General features: G+C 42.4%; 1 protein-coding gene across 1 annotated transcript in view; it reads right to left on the minus strand.

The window, feature by feature from the left end:
• Window positions 1–15,235, minus strand: part of CROCC (ciliary rootlet coiled-coil, rootletin) — a 2,018,646-nt gene that overhangs the window by 1,254,321 nt on the left and 749,090 nt on the right. The window contains exons 10-12 of the mRNA XM_044061829.1: window positions 13,632–13,736; window positions 13,242–13,493; window positions 4,430–4,629 (exon numbers count right to left, since the gene is read on the minus strand). Of these exons, the coding sequence (XP_043917764.1) occupies window positions 4,430–4,629; window positions 13,242–13,493; window positions 13,632–13,736 (557 nt within the window). The remainder of the gene's footprint in view (window positions 1–4,429; window positions 4,630–13,241; window positions 13,494–13,631; window positions 13,737–15,235) is intronic.

The following is a 15,235-nucleotide window of genomic DNA, read 5'->3' on the forward strand; positions in this document are numbered from 1 at the left end:
TCTTGGAATGCAAATTATCTTACAGATAGAGACAAAAAGGAAAGAGTATTGAATTATATTAAGTAATACTGCAGGAGACACATTTTAGAGAGAAAAGAGCATGTGAATTTGGCAAAAAAGGATATCAGGATGGATATTCATCAAAATATCTGGGATAAAGAAAAAAAGGGGAGTACACAATCTGATTACTAGAGGGGCATAACTACAAATAGAAGAAGGGAAAACAACAATAATAGTAGACTTGTGGTAGCAAGGGACTAATGGCAAGGGAGGTAGATTATGCTGGCAGGTATTTACATTCCACCAAAAACTGCTGTTATGGCACTCAAGAAAAATTTGGGAAAAATAATCAGCTTTCAGCAGGGAATATTACTTACAGGTGGGGAATGGAACTTAATTTAAAATAATAAGAATGTATCAGTTGAACCTAGAAGGGAAACTATAACAAAAGGGTACATTTCTGAAGACATTTATGAAAATATTTGGTATCGAAGATGTTAATTAAGTAGTAGTAACTTGAAAAGAATTTACATATTATTCCCCAAGGTCCAATAACTGAGCTAAACTGGACAGAATTTATATTTCATAGGAGCATGTGCACTTAATTGAAAACTTCAACACACATGCAATATCTATTTCAGATCATGCACCAATAAAACTAAGATAAAAATGCAGGATAATGAAGTAAAAATGAGACACTGGCACTTTTCCACCTACCTGTTAAAAAGTGAAGAAATCAAGGAATGGGTAGTGGATATTATTTAATAGAGATGATAGACATTTCTTTGGAAGGGATAACTAGTGAGTGGGATAAAATGAAAATGAAGTTGAAAAATATGGTAGAAATAAAGGAAATATGGTTAAGAAGTAACAGGAATTATTCTTGGCCTTTCTGTATTTCTGTTTTCTTGGAATGGCTCTAGCTGGTGCCAGAGTTTGCAAAAGGCACTGTGGTAGCAGTGGATTGGGAAACTAAAGAGGAAGACTCCATATGGGCAGCTAGTACCTCTGCCCTGCATTTTAGTGTTTTCATATTGAATTTTGCACAGTCAAGACAGTTAGAGATGTTATGCCTATACCCCAGCAGAACAGACAAAATGAATAAAAACCTTTATGCGGAATTTCCTTCCCATGCTTTAAGCAATTGTTGATTTTTTGAACATTAACTAAATAAAGAAATTTCACCAAATGGGTACTTATCTGAACAAACAAACTGACTAGCTGTGGACACACTGAACAAATAAGAAGTGCATCAAACTGCACAGATAGAAAGAAATGAAGATGGCGCAGATGGACGCCCTTCTTATGTCTGATGTCCAAATGTCAGTTGTCAGCTAGGGATGATGTAAAGGCTCTGGATATTGGGCTGGTCACAGGCTGCTGCATGGTACTAGGACCAAAGAATCAGTACTGCAAAACTGACTACAAAGAACAACAGGAATTATTTAGAGGGGATGACAAAGGTTAGAGCACTGCAGAATAGGAGGAATCTCAAAGAACAAGACGAAGGAGTATTTGGATAACATGCACGTGTTTAAAAAGATTGCTGCTAAGCAACTATTTTTTGACAACTCCAGAGCACAAAAACTTTTATCACAATGATGTAGGAACAGAAAGTAGAAAGGGTCGTCACCAAACTTAGGGAGCCTATGGCAAGAAAAAATAAACAGAGATCAAATATAGTTATTACAGATATTTCTGAAATTGTATGAACATTTGTATAAAGCAGGGGAATGTGGAAACCAAGAAAGAGCACAAATGGGAAATATTTAAGGAAGACTTAATTATGACATGATTAGAGGAAGATAAGTATCAAGAACTAATAATTAAGAGGAGATGAGATAATTGTGATGTATAATCAATCAGCAGGGAAGTCTGCAGGAACAGATGATATTCCTGTGGAAGTTAACAGAAAAAAAGTGATAAAGATCTAGGTAATTTTACTTAGTAGTATTTTATAAAAAGGGGAAGCACCAGCATCTTGGAAGAAAGCTTTAGCGGCTATATTACTGAAAGACGGTAAAGACCCATCAGACCCATATTCATACAGACCCATTTCTAGTTTAAACCATGATTATAAAGTGTTTATGTCTATACTAGCTAAAAGAATGGCAAAGGTATTGCAAAAATTGATAGATATTGATCAATGTGATTTTGTGGAGGGGAGGCAAATATTTGATAATATTAATTGAACAATGATGATCCAAAGGGAAGTAGAATATAAGAAAATGATGCTGTTGTTGGTGGGTCTTGATGCAGAGTTAGCATCTGGCAGTAAGCTGGGATTTTATCAGTAGGGAAATGGAAGCATTTGCATTCCCTGATACAATGTTTGTTTGTGTCTTTCGGCTTTTCCCGGTTAGGGGTCACCACAGCGGAACTCCGGTCCGCTAATGATTGGCAGTTGATTTTTACGTACTGGCTTGCCAAGCCTGAAGCACAACCTTCAATGAAGGAATGCCCATTCATGCATGTCTCCACGCAGAAGACGCTCTAGTTGAGAATCGAACCGGACAGCGTCTTACTGTGAGGCGACACAGCACCACATTCCCTGATACAATAAGAAAGTTAATTAGGAGTATATATTAATGATCAGAGACAAGAATTAAAGTGGAAGGGTTCCGCTCCTATAAGGTGTATTTGTACATAAAAAAACAGGCAGGGGTGTTCTCTTTCGCCTTTGTTATCTGCTTTACATTTACATCCCCTGGAAAACAAATTAAGGGACTCAGAAATTCAAGGATATAATCGGTACTGTAATGAATAAAAGTTGACATTATTCGCAGATGATATTATTTTAGATGGGTTACTTCCAGAAAAGGACGTTTCAGTGCTGTGGAACATTTTGAGACCGTTTCAGGTCTTTTTCAGTATATAAAATTAATGAAGGTAAAATAAAGGCTATAGCCATAAACTATGTACCCACACATGAATTTGTTGAGCAATACGTACATTTATGGGAACAGGATAAGATGAAATATTTAGCAGTATGGATTAAAAAGGTTTCTCTTATGGCAGCCGATGATATATGGGAAGAGACTAAACAAAAGATAATACAAAAAAATGAGAAAATGGAAGCTGTTGTTTATATATATATATATATATATATATATATATATATATATATGTATATGTATGGATAGTAAGTTAAAATACAAGCAGTGAATGGGTTTTTAGTCCTTTTAGTTTTATATACAGGTCAGGCATACTTTTATCAACCATATAAGTTGTGGACAATTATTAAAAAAGAGTTGAAAGAATTTATCTGGGACAGGAAGAGGGCAAGAGTTAAGTGGTATAAATTCATAGGGTAATGACCACAAGGGGCTTTTTAAGTTTAGCCATGCATTCCAAATGTCTGACAAGTTTCGATACCCTTAATAAGTGTAATCATGGGCCTGGGAGACGACTTGCCCATTCTCATCATAGCTCACAACCTTCTGTTAACAAAATACTGCCTGTCATGATGTGGAAAAACGGGCATCATTTGGAACATCTACTAACATCTTTTTTTAAGATCACAGCATAGGGCAAGACAGGGATCCTGGGCAACAGCAGGAAAATGGTGAAAGAGGGTTCTGAACAATATAGTTTATATACTGTGGAATAAAACTGGCAATGTTACCTGAAGAGATACGATGCTGTCTGCTACTAGAAATATCTAGCAAATGTCTCAATCATATGACATACAGCTAGACATATCACCCACAAGCATGAAAATGAATAAAGTCAGCTTAATTCTAGACATCAAGCCCATGACTTATAAACAATAGTGATTAACCAACTGTTTCAAGAGCTCTGTGTGAAAAGATAATGGTGAACAAATGTTGAAGAAGTGGTACATGTTCTGACATATGGCACATCCATTCATCATCAACCCCTTTTTTCCCATTTTTGCACAGTGTGCAACTTCAACAGTGATGATCATCTAGAGCCATGACACTGACAAATCAATAACAGCATGTGATGCTGAAGGAAAGACTGTACAGTGTTTTCCAGACATGCATTTAGGTGAAGCAGCCATCTTCAGTGAAGATCAGCTGGAACTGAAAAAAACAACTTTAATCCCCATTCCCAAATAACATTCCATCACTATTACAAGTGTTATGCATACTCAAAGACAGTAGAACACAAAAAGTTAACTAAGCAATTTCAGTCTACACTGGCATTTAGACATTAGTTTACCAGACCGAGTCAGTAAGAGCAAGCGGTCTAAAATTTATACCCAAGACAATGACACAAATGCCTTTTATATGTTTATTTTTTCTGAACAATTGTGTTTATTTTTATGATGTGTGTTCATGTTTAGCAATGGATTTATCAGTGCAAAGCTTTCTGACTAGACAAGTAATCTCACTTCTAAATTCAAAATGTATTTACTTCTTGTACTTATTTCAACACTCTTATCCCGCAGAGTGAAACTTCCTACCTGCCCAAGATGTCAACAGAGGAGCGGAATCGAGTAGCATCCCGGTTGGCATCATCTTTAGCCCTTGATGATAGTTCTATCTCTTCTTTCAGCTCCAAGATCTTCTGTTCCAGCAAGCGTCGTTCATTTTCACTGTCATGCAACTGTTTCTTTACAGATGCAAACATGTCTTGCTGGGCTTCATACTTCCCACGCAAATCCTAACAGCGAGATAGATAAAAGTTATGTTAAAACAGGAAAACTATGCTGTTGCTTACAAATAGCCCAAAAGAAGTGCCAGAGCAGTCAAGCAGTAGAAAATAAAAACATCAGGCTGATAGGCATCCCCAACATTTGGGAGTGAACTATTCTGCTATAGCTCAGGACATGTTATCTAATGCGACCTTTTAAAATAAATACCAGGAAAAAAACAATAGTGAAACAGATACAACATGCAATTTTCTGGTAACAGTTAGTGCCCACTTTGTCATAGGTTTCCACTGTCAGAAGCAAAACAATCAGTTAAACAGCATCTCCTTTTGTACTGGAGTCAATGATGCTTACAAATGGCACTTAGCTGGTTAACTTGGTGAGTAGGAATATTCTGCAGTCTAATCCTCTTATCTTTCCCCATTAAATAATGCATCATAATCTGCAACAAATACAGACTGATCTATGCATGCCATGGCATTCCTCATGAAACACCAATAAATAAGACAAACAAAGGTTCTTTTTCCTCTGATCTTTAATTCATGTAGAGGATATTAATATCCACATCCACATTTTGTTGTCGAAGCTAACCACATCCTTTCAAAGAAACAGCACAGCAATTAAGACTTTTACAATAACTATCTCTTATCAACGGGTCTACTTTACAAGACTCATATCCCACTTACCTGACTTTTATAACGCAGAGACGAAAAAGCCGACAACCCCATATCACAGACATCCCGAAACATTGACTTTCCACTCCAGGTAAGTAACCGTTGGCCAACCTGAAAAATAAATTAAACCCAAAGCAGGGTAAACCCACCCATGTGGGGGGGCTTCGTCCCCACACCCCCCAAATAAATACACCAACTCCGAGATCTCACTACCACAGGGGTAAGGGGCAAAGTTCAACATGGTGGCCAAGTGAAAAAATAGAAGTTATGTTCTTACCATAACGTTCCATGTTAGTTGTCTTCTTCTCGCCTTCTTCTTGCTGGATGGGTTCGGAGCCGACCTCGGCTCTGACTCGGCCACTCTAAAAGCTCGAGAGTTGGTTCCACCGGCTCGAGGCTCCCCTTATATCCCACAATGCTAGGCGTGAGTTACCTCAGATCTCGTTTGTAAGCTAGGCCCAGCTTATAATAGTAACAGAATAACTATAAACAAAGTCCACCTCTATAAACCAGGGAGAAGAGAAGGGTGACCTACATCCTGATCCAGGAAAATATGCACAGCAGCATATACCTAAAGTAAGAGGTGGTAGAAAGAGAGGTCACAATCAAAACTCCTCTAGGTCTGTCCAGGCCAGGGGAAGGAGGGTGGGGCAAGAAGAAGGCGAGAAGAAGACAACTAACATGGAACGTTATGGTAAGAACATAACTTCTATATGTTAAGTTGTCTGTCTCGCCTTCATTCTTGCTGGATGGGGCCGTCCTAGCACCTTGTCCCGGTGGCCTAACGGAACAGACTCTTGAGAACAGTGGAACCAAAGTTAGCTCTATGCCTAGAAGCTAAATCCAACTTATAATGAGAAATGAAAGTGTGAGGAGTAGCCCAAGTAGCCGCTGCACAAATGGTGTCAATAGGCAGTCTGTCTTGGAAGGCTATAGAAGTAGCCAAAGCTCTGGTAGAATGGGCTTTAGGTTTGTTAGGCAGCTTTTGGTGTCTAATTTCATAAACAAGGGAAATCAGAGATGTTAGCCATCTAGATAATGATACCTTTGAAACTGAAAGTCCCTTTCTGCCTTCTGCATAAGAGACAAACAGTTGGTCAGATTTTCTGAATTGTTTGGTTCTATCCAAATAGTACCTTAACTGACGATGAACATCTAGGCAATGCAATTTCTGTTCAGACCTGTTAGAATATTCTGGAAAAAACACAGGAAGGTCAATGCTTTGATTTAGGTTAGACGCCGAGGCTATCTTAGGTAAAAAGGACGGGTTGGTTCAGTAAGATACCCTGTCCTTATGGAACAACAGATAAGGAGGTCGACAGCTGAGTGCATGAAGTTCTGAAACTCTTCTAGCTGAAGTAATAGCTACCAGAAAGAGTGTCTTCCATGATAGCAATTTTAAAGAACAGGAGGCTGCAGGTTCGAAAGGGGAAAGAATCAAAGAACTAAGAACTAAATTTAGGTCCCAAGGAGGAGGAGGATTTCTTATAGGAGGTCTGAGAAGAAAAACTCCCTTCAAAAATGCTTTGCAAAGCTTGTGGGACATTAAGGCAGACTCTGAAATGCCCACATGAAAGTTAGAAATAGCTGCCAATTGAACTTTAAGAGTAGATGGAGATGAACCTGCATGGAAGAGTTCAGCTAGAAAATCAAGGACCATTTGGATGGAAGCAGTGAAAGGATCTATGTCCCTTCCTTGAGCCCAATAGGCAAAACGTTTCCACTTACTCAAATAAATCTTTCGAGTGGAAGATTTATGGGAAGCTATCAAAATATCTCGAACAGAGTGAGATATTTGAGGAAGCCTGGCTAAGGTTGGAACTGGAGGAACCAAGCAGTGAGGTTCAGAGAGGGAAGGGAGCGATGAAACTGACCCGACTGATGGATCAAAAGATCTGGAACTAGGTCCAGATGCCAAGGTCGCTCCAACAGAAAATGATGAAGAAAGGGGAACCAAACCTGTCGAGGCCAGTAAGGAGCAATGAGGATCAACGAGGCCTTCTGAGCGATAGCTTTCTGTATCACTTGAGAGATTAGTGGGAAGGGAGGAAATGCATACAGAAGTCCCCGGGGCCAAACTTGGACTAGAGCGTCTCTGCTGGGTTGGCCTGGTAAAGGGAATAGGGTGAAAAAATCTCTGCACTTGCTGTTTTGGGGAGTAGCAAAGGTCGCAGCAAGGCTGACCCCACTTGAGAAAAATTTCTCTCACAACAGAGTCTTTCAGAGACCACTCGTGAGGCATGAGGATAGCTCTGCTCAATTTGTCCGCGATTTGATTGGACTTCCCGGGGATGTGCGTTGCTATCAGAAACCGCTGAGAAGAAATCGCCCATTGCCACAGTCTGAGTGCTTCGACACAGGGGTAGGACCTGGTTCCGCCTTGTTTGTTGATATACCACACTACAGACATATTGTCCGTCTGGATTGCTATCGTTCCCAAGGGAAGAGAGTCTTGAAGGGCTTGCAACGCTAAAAGCACTGCTCTCATCTCTAGAACATTTATGTGCAAGTGGCATTCGTCTGGTTGCCATGTGCCCTGGACAGTTCTGCCCTGATAATGCCCCCCCCCCCCCGATCAGGGAGGCGTCCGTTGTCAGAGTAGCAACCGGAGGGGAAGGGACAAAAGGTCTTCCCAACAAGAGCTGAGGGGAAGATATCCACCACAGAAGATGATTTCTGCATGTTTGCGTAATCATGATGGTGTGGGACATCGGAAGTTGCTGGTATGACCATTGCGTGAAGAGCATCCATTGAAGGATTCTCATGTGGAATCTGGCTAATGGAAGCAGAGGTATGGCAGCTGCCATAATCCCCAACACTTTCAGAACTAACCTGGCTTTGATTCTGTTGCTGCTGAAGAGGAGCGAGACCAGTTTGTGTATGTCTGTTATTCTCTGATCTGTTAGTCTAGCAGACATGTTGACTGTGTCTAGATTTGCGCCTATGAAGGTAATAGTACGACAAGGCGACAAAACAGACTTTTCGCAATTTATTGAAACGCCTAAATTTTGACAAATGCGAAAGGTGTAGTCCCTGGCCAATAGAAGAAGATGCTTGGTGGGAGCTGTGAGGAGCCAGTCGTCCAAATATGGAAACACCTGGAATCCTTGACGTCTCAGGTGAGAAGCTACCACTGCCATGCATTTGGTAAACACCCGGGGGGCAGTGGTGAGACCAAAGGGCAGGGCCCTGAATTGAAAATGACTGGTTCCCAGCCTGAAGCGGAGGAATCTTCTGGAGCGTCTGTTCATTTTATGTGATAGTACGCATCCTGAAGGTCTATAGAGCACATCCAGTTTCCCTTTCCCAATAGGGGAAGGATGGACTGCAGCGTGACCATCCGAAATCTTGTTTTCTTGACTGACTTGTTCAAGATACTGAGATCCAAAATTGGTCTCCAGTCCCCTGTTTTCTTTGGAACTAAAAAGAACCTGGAGTAGATTCCGGATCCTTGCTGGTCTGCTGGAACTGGCTGTATTGCTCTTTTGCAAGCAGCTTTGAAATTTCCAAAGCTGCAAGATCCCTTTGAGCGGTGGAACATCTGGAAGGGATTTTTTTGATTGGTTTGGAATGCGAAGAAGGGAATGGAATAGCCTTCGAAATGATGGACTGTACCCATTTGTCTTGAGTCAGGGATAGCCAGGCTTCTGGGTACAGTGACAATCTTCCCACGACTGCCACCGAAGGTGGGCAGTCGGGCAACACCTCAGGGATGCTGAAAGGGCTTAACAGAGAAGGCTTCTCGATTGCCCTGGTTCTGGACCCCCTGCCTCTAGGGCGGCGTCTACCATTGTTGTTCCCCCTCTGCCTCTGGCGGGAACCGACTCTGTCGCCAGGCGAAGTCCCTTGAGATTGTTTGCGGAACCACATTTTTCCACTTTTCTGGCCTTTGGGGTAAGGCCTAGAAGGAGTGGAGAAACGGAATCCGACGGCAGAAAGAGTCTTGCCATCTGTCTCGCACCTAGTCAAGGTTTCTTTCACTTGAGGACCAAAAAGAGATGATCCATCAAACGGGGAATTAGTGAATGACGTTTTAAAGGGGTCCGCAAAGTTGCATAGCCGCATCCAGGCATGCCTGCGTAAGGCCACTCCTGTCCCTGCGGCCCTGCTCGCTCCATCAGTCGCATAAGAGAGGAGGCGCATGGAGGAGTTAGCTATGGAGTTCAGGGTAGCCAGCTGAGTGTTCATCTTGTCCTGAAACCCCGCAGCCATAGGATCCTTCAACATGTCACTCGCTTCTTTGATCAAGTCCCTTTGAAGACGAGTAAAATGGCATAGGTAATTCAGCGAACGCATAGCAAAGGTCGCTGACGAGAACATCCGCTTCCCGTACCTGTCCATAGACCTAGATTCTTTGTTAGGGGGATGAACAGGCACTGAAGGATCAGCTAGTTCCTTCTTGGTGGCAGCAGCTACCACCATAGCATCCACAGAAACACCTTTTGTGAGAAATTGCTTGTCAGTTGGTGCTGTTATAAATTTGGAAGGTCTCCTGGGGTAGGGTCCACTGAATCAGGAGCGGTCCAGGCCTTCTTTCCAACCACCTGCATGAGGGGATCAAAGGGGGAGGGGACACCCAGGAGGTGGAAGGGCGAGAGCCACAAGATACACAGATTCATCCTCCGAAGGGTTAAGGGCTGGCCAATTTCCCCTCTGTTTCAGGATCTCTAGAATGTCTGCAAAAGAGACATCTTCAGAAGGGGAACGGGGGGGAACCCTCGGAATCCTCTAAATCTGTGTCAGAGGTGACAGACTCAGGTGAGTCTATGTGCTTCCTCTTACACTTTCTCTTCCTAGGGGGCTCCCCTGCCAATTCAGGGGAGGCATCGGAAGAGGATGAGATCCCCACAGGGGGTTCTTGAGGAGCTAGCTCTCTGCGGTCTGGGATGAGGGAGTGAGTCGACATAACCAAAGGCACCGAAGAAGGAGGGGCGGACGGAGCCGACTGTGGAGTCGAACAAGGTTCCAACACACTCCGCATGACCTCGAATGCACCCCTGTCCGGCAGAGCCAGAGGTCCCAGCTCCGAGAAGCTGAGAACCTCCCTCGGCACTGACAGAGATGGCTCCGAGGCCGATGTCGGAGCCGAACTCACCAGCGCCGAAGCACCGAGAGGGAGAGGGGGGTCGGACAAGGGTCGATGCCACTCACCCCCCCGGAGCCGACGAGGGAAGCCCGCGCCGAGATTCTTCAAAAGAAGAAATCGGAGCCGACGACGGAGCCGAAGACAATTGTATCGGCTCCTACGCTACCACAGTCTCGGTCCCGAGACGCCCGGCCCGAGCTCAAAGGAGTCGGAGGAGGAATATTTATTGGAACTAGTTGAGGCATCGACTGATGAGTCGGACTCTGGAGCATTTGGGCCAGTGCCTCGGACTTCAAAAGTCTACTCACTACCCTCTGGAGGTCGTGATCTGAGAGCCTCGATGACCTTGAGGAGTGAGATCTGTGGCTCCGTTCAGACAGCAAGGGAGACGCTGGAGCCGAATGAACGGAGCCAAGGGACGGTGACCTCGATCTCTTTCTAGATGTCGGCTCCGATGGTCTGATCGGAGCCGACCCAGGAATCTCTAATGCCTCGGCTCCAGCCGGAGCCGAGGAAACCACAGATACTGCAGTCAAAGACTCATCGGCTCCAGCCGGAGCCGATGAAGCAGTAGGCTTCGAAGCCTTAGGCCTCGACTCTGAAACTGGAGCCGAGGTCTTGGAAGCCTTAGAAGGTTTCCCCGATGACACAGAGAGGGAACCTTCAGGCTTGATTAAACCCCTCAAAATGAGTTTATTTTTTCTCTCCTGCAGGACTCTAGGGCTGAAGCCATGGCATACAGCACAAGAGTCCTGCAGGTGCAAAGGTCACAGGCAATACACACAAGAAGTGTGACCGTCTGTCAGAGACATTTTCTGACAGCACGAGTCACACTTCTTGAAGCCTGAGACCTTTGTATCCTTGGACATACTCAAGGACCCTAAGTGTAATCACACACAGAAAAAACACACACACACAGATTACACTGATAGGGATTCAAAGGGAATATTTAAACTAAAGGTAATTAAGTTAAACTTCCCTAATCAACACATACACACCCTAAGGATAGGGAAGGGAGGGCCCGAAGGCCTTAGGGAAAGAACTATAAGTTCTTTAGAAAAAAGGGGGCTGGATAAAGGATATGAAGGGATAATATCCACTACACTAAGGGGAAAGAAAAATACACTAAGCTAGCTTAAGTCTAAAGAATTTAAACTAGTCTAACTTTCACTAACCTGGAGCCGGTAGAAAACACACCTCGATCGCTGTAGCGGCAAACGAGATCTGAGGTAACTCACGCCTAGCATTGTGGGATATAAGGGGAGCCTCGAGCCGGTGGAACCAACTCTCGAGCTTTTAGAGTGGCCGAGTCGGAGCCAAGGTCGGCTCCGAACCCATCCAGCAAGAATGAAGGCGAGATAGACAACTTAACATTCAGTGTTTTGGGACATCTGTGTTATTGGTTTGTCGACCTCTTCATCTCAGCATTATCAAACTTGGGTAAGTGAGATTTCGGTCTTGTGAAGCAGACCCCTTATCTATATATAGGGTTCCCTTAAGGTGCTCCATTCACAGGTGCTTGCCTTTGTCTGCTTGACCATATTTGCTCAGTACCTTGTCCCCCATATTGATTTTCTCATTATATGTTGTAGCAATGTCTACAGGCTTAAAATTTGTTTCTGATGACTCTTACATAACATTATCCTGGAGAAAAAGCAAGGAATTATTTTGTTCTTACATTCTCAATGATCACTCCCTTCTCTATGTGGACACAATTCTGAAGTGAAATTAATACAGTTTATCCCTTACATAGCCATGTTTAATTTTTCCTCTTTTGACTGCATGAGGGCATTTACTTATGAGTGAATGTTTAAGGTATATGTGTACTTGAGTAGGTGGTTTCATGTGACCAGGGCTGGGTAACTGTGTACAGCCCTGGGAGCTTCAGTTATGATACTGAAACCTAAATCCTCGATATCTATTTCTATATCTACATCCTATATATATATATATATATATATATATATATATATATATGTATGTATATCCATTACAGACACATGCGTTAGCAATAATTGAAGATGTAACCAATACACATACAAGCCTAGAGTTCTACCATTCATGTTCAGTAACAACATTCTTTGTAAACAATTCTTCAGAAATCCCACAATTTTTCATCTACCAGATCTCTCCACTAAATAATTTGCAAATACTACATAAAGTTTTTTTTTCCAACTTTGGCTGACTAACATTCCTCCTATATCAGCCCAATCACCCCAGCCACAAGTCATAATCTCTGAGACTACCCCTGTTTTCCCTCCTTCAAGAGGGTCTCCCTTCTTGGGACAGACCTGAGAAAGATAGTCTATGGTCCTCAGTCAGGGTAGCAAAAACACTGTACACACTCAGGCACATAGAAAGATGGACTGGCACAGAAGCCATCATCTGACCATGTGGATTTTTTTTGCATGGTCTAATAACACCACCCTATGTGCTGACAGGCAACTTTGTAAGATGAATGGGCAATGAAATGGCCACATATTGAGCAAGTGCCCCACACACTACCGAGCTACAAGGTGGACATGCCTATCTGTTCCCTCTCATCTCTCATCCTAGCATTCGTCCCATGAGTCCCAGCCTCCATCAGCATTTATTGGGTAATGCCCAGTATCTATCCCCCCCCCAGATATGTAGGCCTATCCTCCATGCTGACCCATCAGTTAGCTGTGCCACTAATTGAACTTCAGTTATCAAGGCTGTAGTCAGGACCTTATTCCTCGTCTCCAGTGGAGCAGATAAATGCCATGAAAAAGTTATTTTTTTAATTCCAACATAACACAATTAACACCAGCAAAATTACATCCAAACTTTTTTCTCTCTTCAGTTTTATCCTGCATGGTAAGCATAAGTGATATACCCTCACCTGGATCTGTAGCTGCCTCTTCTGTATTGCTGAGTGAACTACAGAAATGGTGGAGTCAGAGAAAGAAGGGGACAAGCTACGCCGAGGAGAATGGCTCCTTCTTAAAGGAGAGGTTCTTCGGCGTGGTGATGGAGTTCGCAGGCTTGAACAAAGCACTGAAGAAAACTGCCCCCCAATATCCCCCTCAAGAAGGTCTCCAGTTCTGTCAGAGAAGCTCAGATGGACAGCGCTGTCTGCGTCTGACACAACAGCCTATAAATAAAACATGTATTATTACAGTTATATAAAAAAGACACCAGTGAAAAAAATACAAAGCATTAAATTCTATACAATATAAGTACTGAGGACAAAAGATTGAACTTCATGTTCCTGGAACTTGTTTTGCTGCACCTTTGTAATGTCTTTCAGTGTCTGTTGTAGCATTTCAGATTCTGCTTTTAGAGCTTCAATCTCCTCTCCTTCTACAGCTTCATGTTCATGCAGCTGCTTCGACTCCTGCAGATAACAGATGAAGTCACATGAACTCAGCAACTGTACTTTTATTAAACAATTTTCTGTTAATTAGAATTCTATGTACATCAAGCAGTTCAAATTCTGTAAGCAGTTACAGGTATGAATTAAATGATTTCCAGCATCACCATGGTCATGTGACATGCTTAACTGGTCTGTATCTTCAGTAACTTAAATTTTGCATAAAAGGATCTTGCCCATTCCTGTAGTATAATGAGTAAAGATTTGACTTCAGTCTAGAAGACCCATGTTCCACTAGCAGCACTGGAGTGGGATGGGCCAGGAAGGAGAGTACAGCAATAAGCAACTGATGATAACCATCTTTTGGGGAGGGAGGAAGGTGGTTCATCTCACCGGAATGGCAACACCAACAGGAATTTAAGTGTACTGCCTGCAACAATAACCTAATGAGCTCACCCTTCATTGTGGTGCGCATGTTGGGATTGGGAACAAGAAGGGAGCTATCAGCGCAAACATGTAAAAAAATAACTTGTTTTTATCCATAAAATTCTAAGATTGCATGAACACAGCATGCAATGATTTAAAATTCAACAGATTGTGCAAAGTTCATAACCTTGTCAGTTCTATTTAATTTTTAGTAAAAATGTATTTAAAAGTCTGAGTGTTCTATAATTAGTCAGCAACAGCAATCACTGAGTATTTTGGATGCTTCTTATTTTCCAGTAGTTCATGTTAAATCTTTTTTGCCCTGATACTGGTACAATAATATGACAAAGCATCATTTTGCTCAGTACTTGTTTAATGTATGTTGACATAGTGTGTTTTATTGGTTCACATAACGTTGGCAGTAATGCAATTTCAAAACTGCAGGACAATAAAAGCTACACTATAACATAATATGTGCTGTCGGTATGCCTCAAAAGGCAGACATGAAGGCTGCCCTTCCCCTCAGTCTATAAATCTATGGAAAAGCTGTTGCAACTTTGATGAAATGTGTATTTACCTAGGGGAAGGGATAGCTCTGCTAACTCAGCATTGTTATTCTTCAATTTAGTAATATTCCTTCATTCATTTTCTTGTATTTGCTTTATCCAATTCAGTGTTGTGGGAGAGCTGAAGTCCATCCCATCAAACAACAGGCAGCAGGCATAGAACTAGTCCTAGAAGGAGTACCAATGTATTATTGTCACTCACTCACTCACTCACTCACTCACTCACTCACTCACTCACTCACTCACACACACACACACACACACACACACACACACACACACACACACACACACACACACACACACACAATTTGTTGGACTGCTAGTTTACCTACTGGGATGTTTTCTGGGAGGAGGAAGGAAACCGGAAACCCTGGTGAAAACACATATGGACACAAGAAGGAAATGCAACCACTCAGCAGAATTTACCATAACTACAAATCTGAATATGAGAAACAAGCACTGTGACACAGCACTTACTGTTGGTTCAATGTAATATTCAAGAGAAGGATTTTCAAAACAATGTGCTAA

The sequence above is a fragment of the Protopterus annectens genome, chromosome 2.part0, assembly GCF_019279795.1.
Source record: "Protopterus annectens isolate FY-2018-M chromosome 2.part0, PAN1.0, whole genome shotgun sequence".
Taxonomy (NCBI): Eukaryota; Metazoa; Chordata; order Ceratodontiformes; family Protopteridae; genus Protopterus; species Protopterus annectens.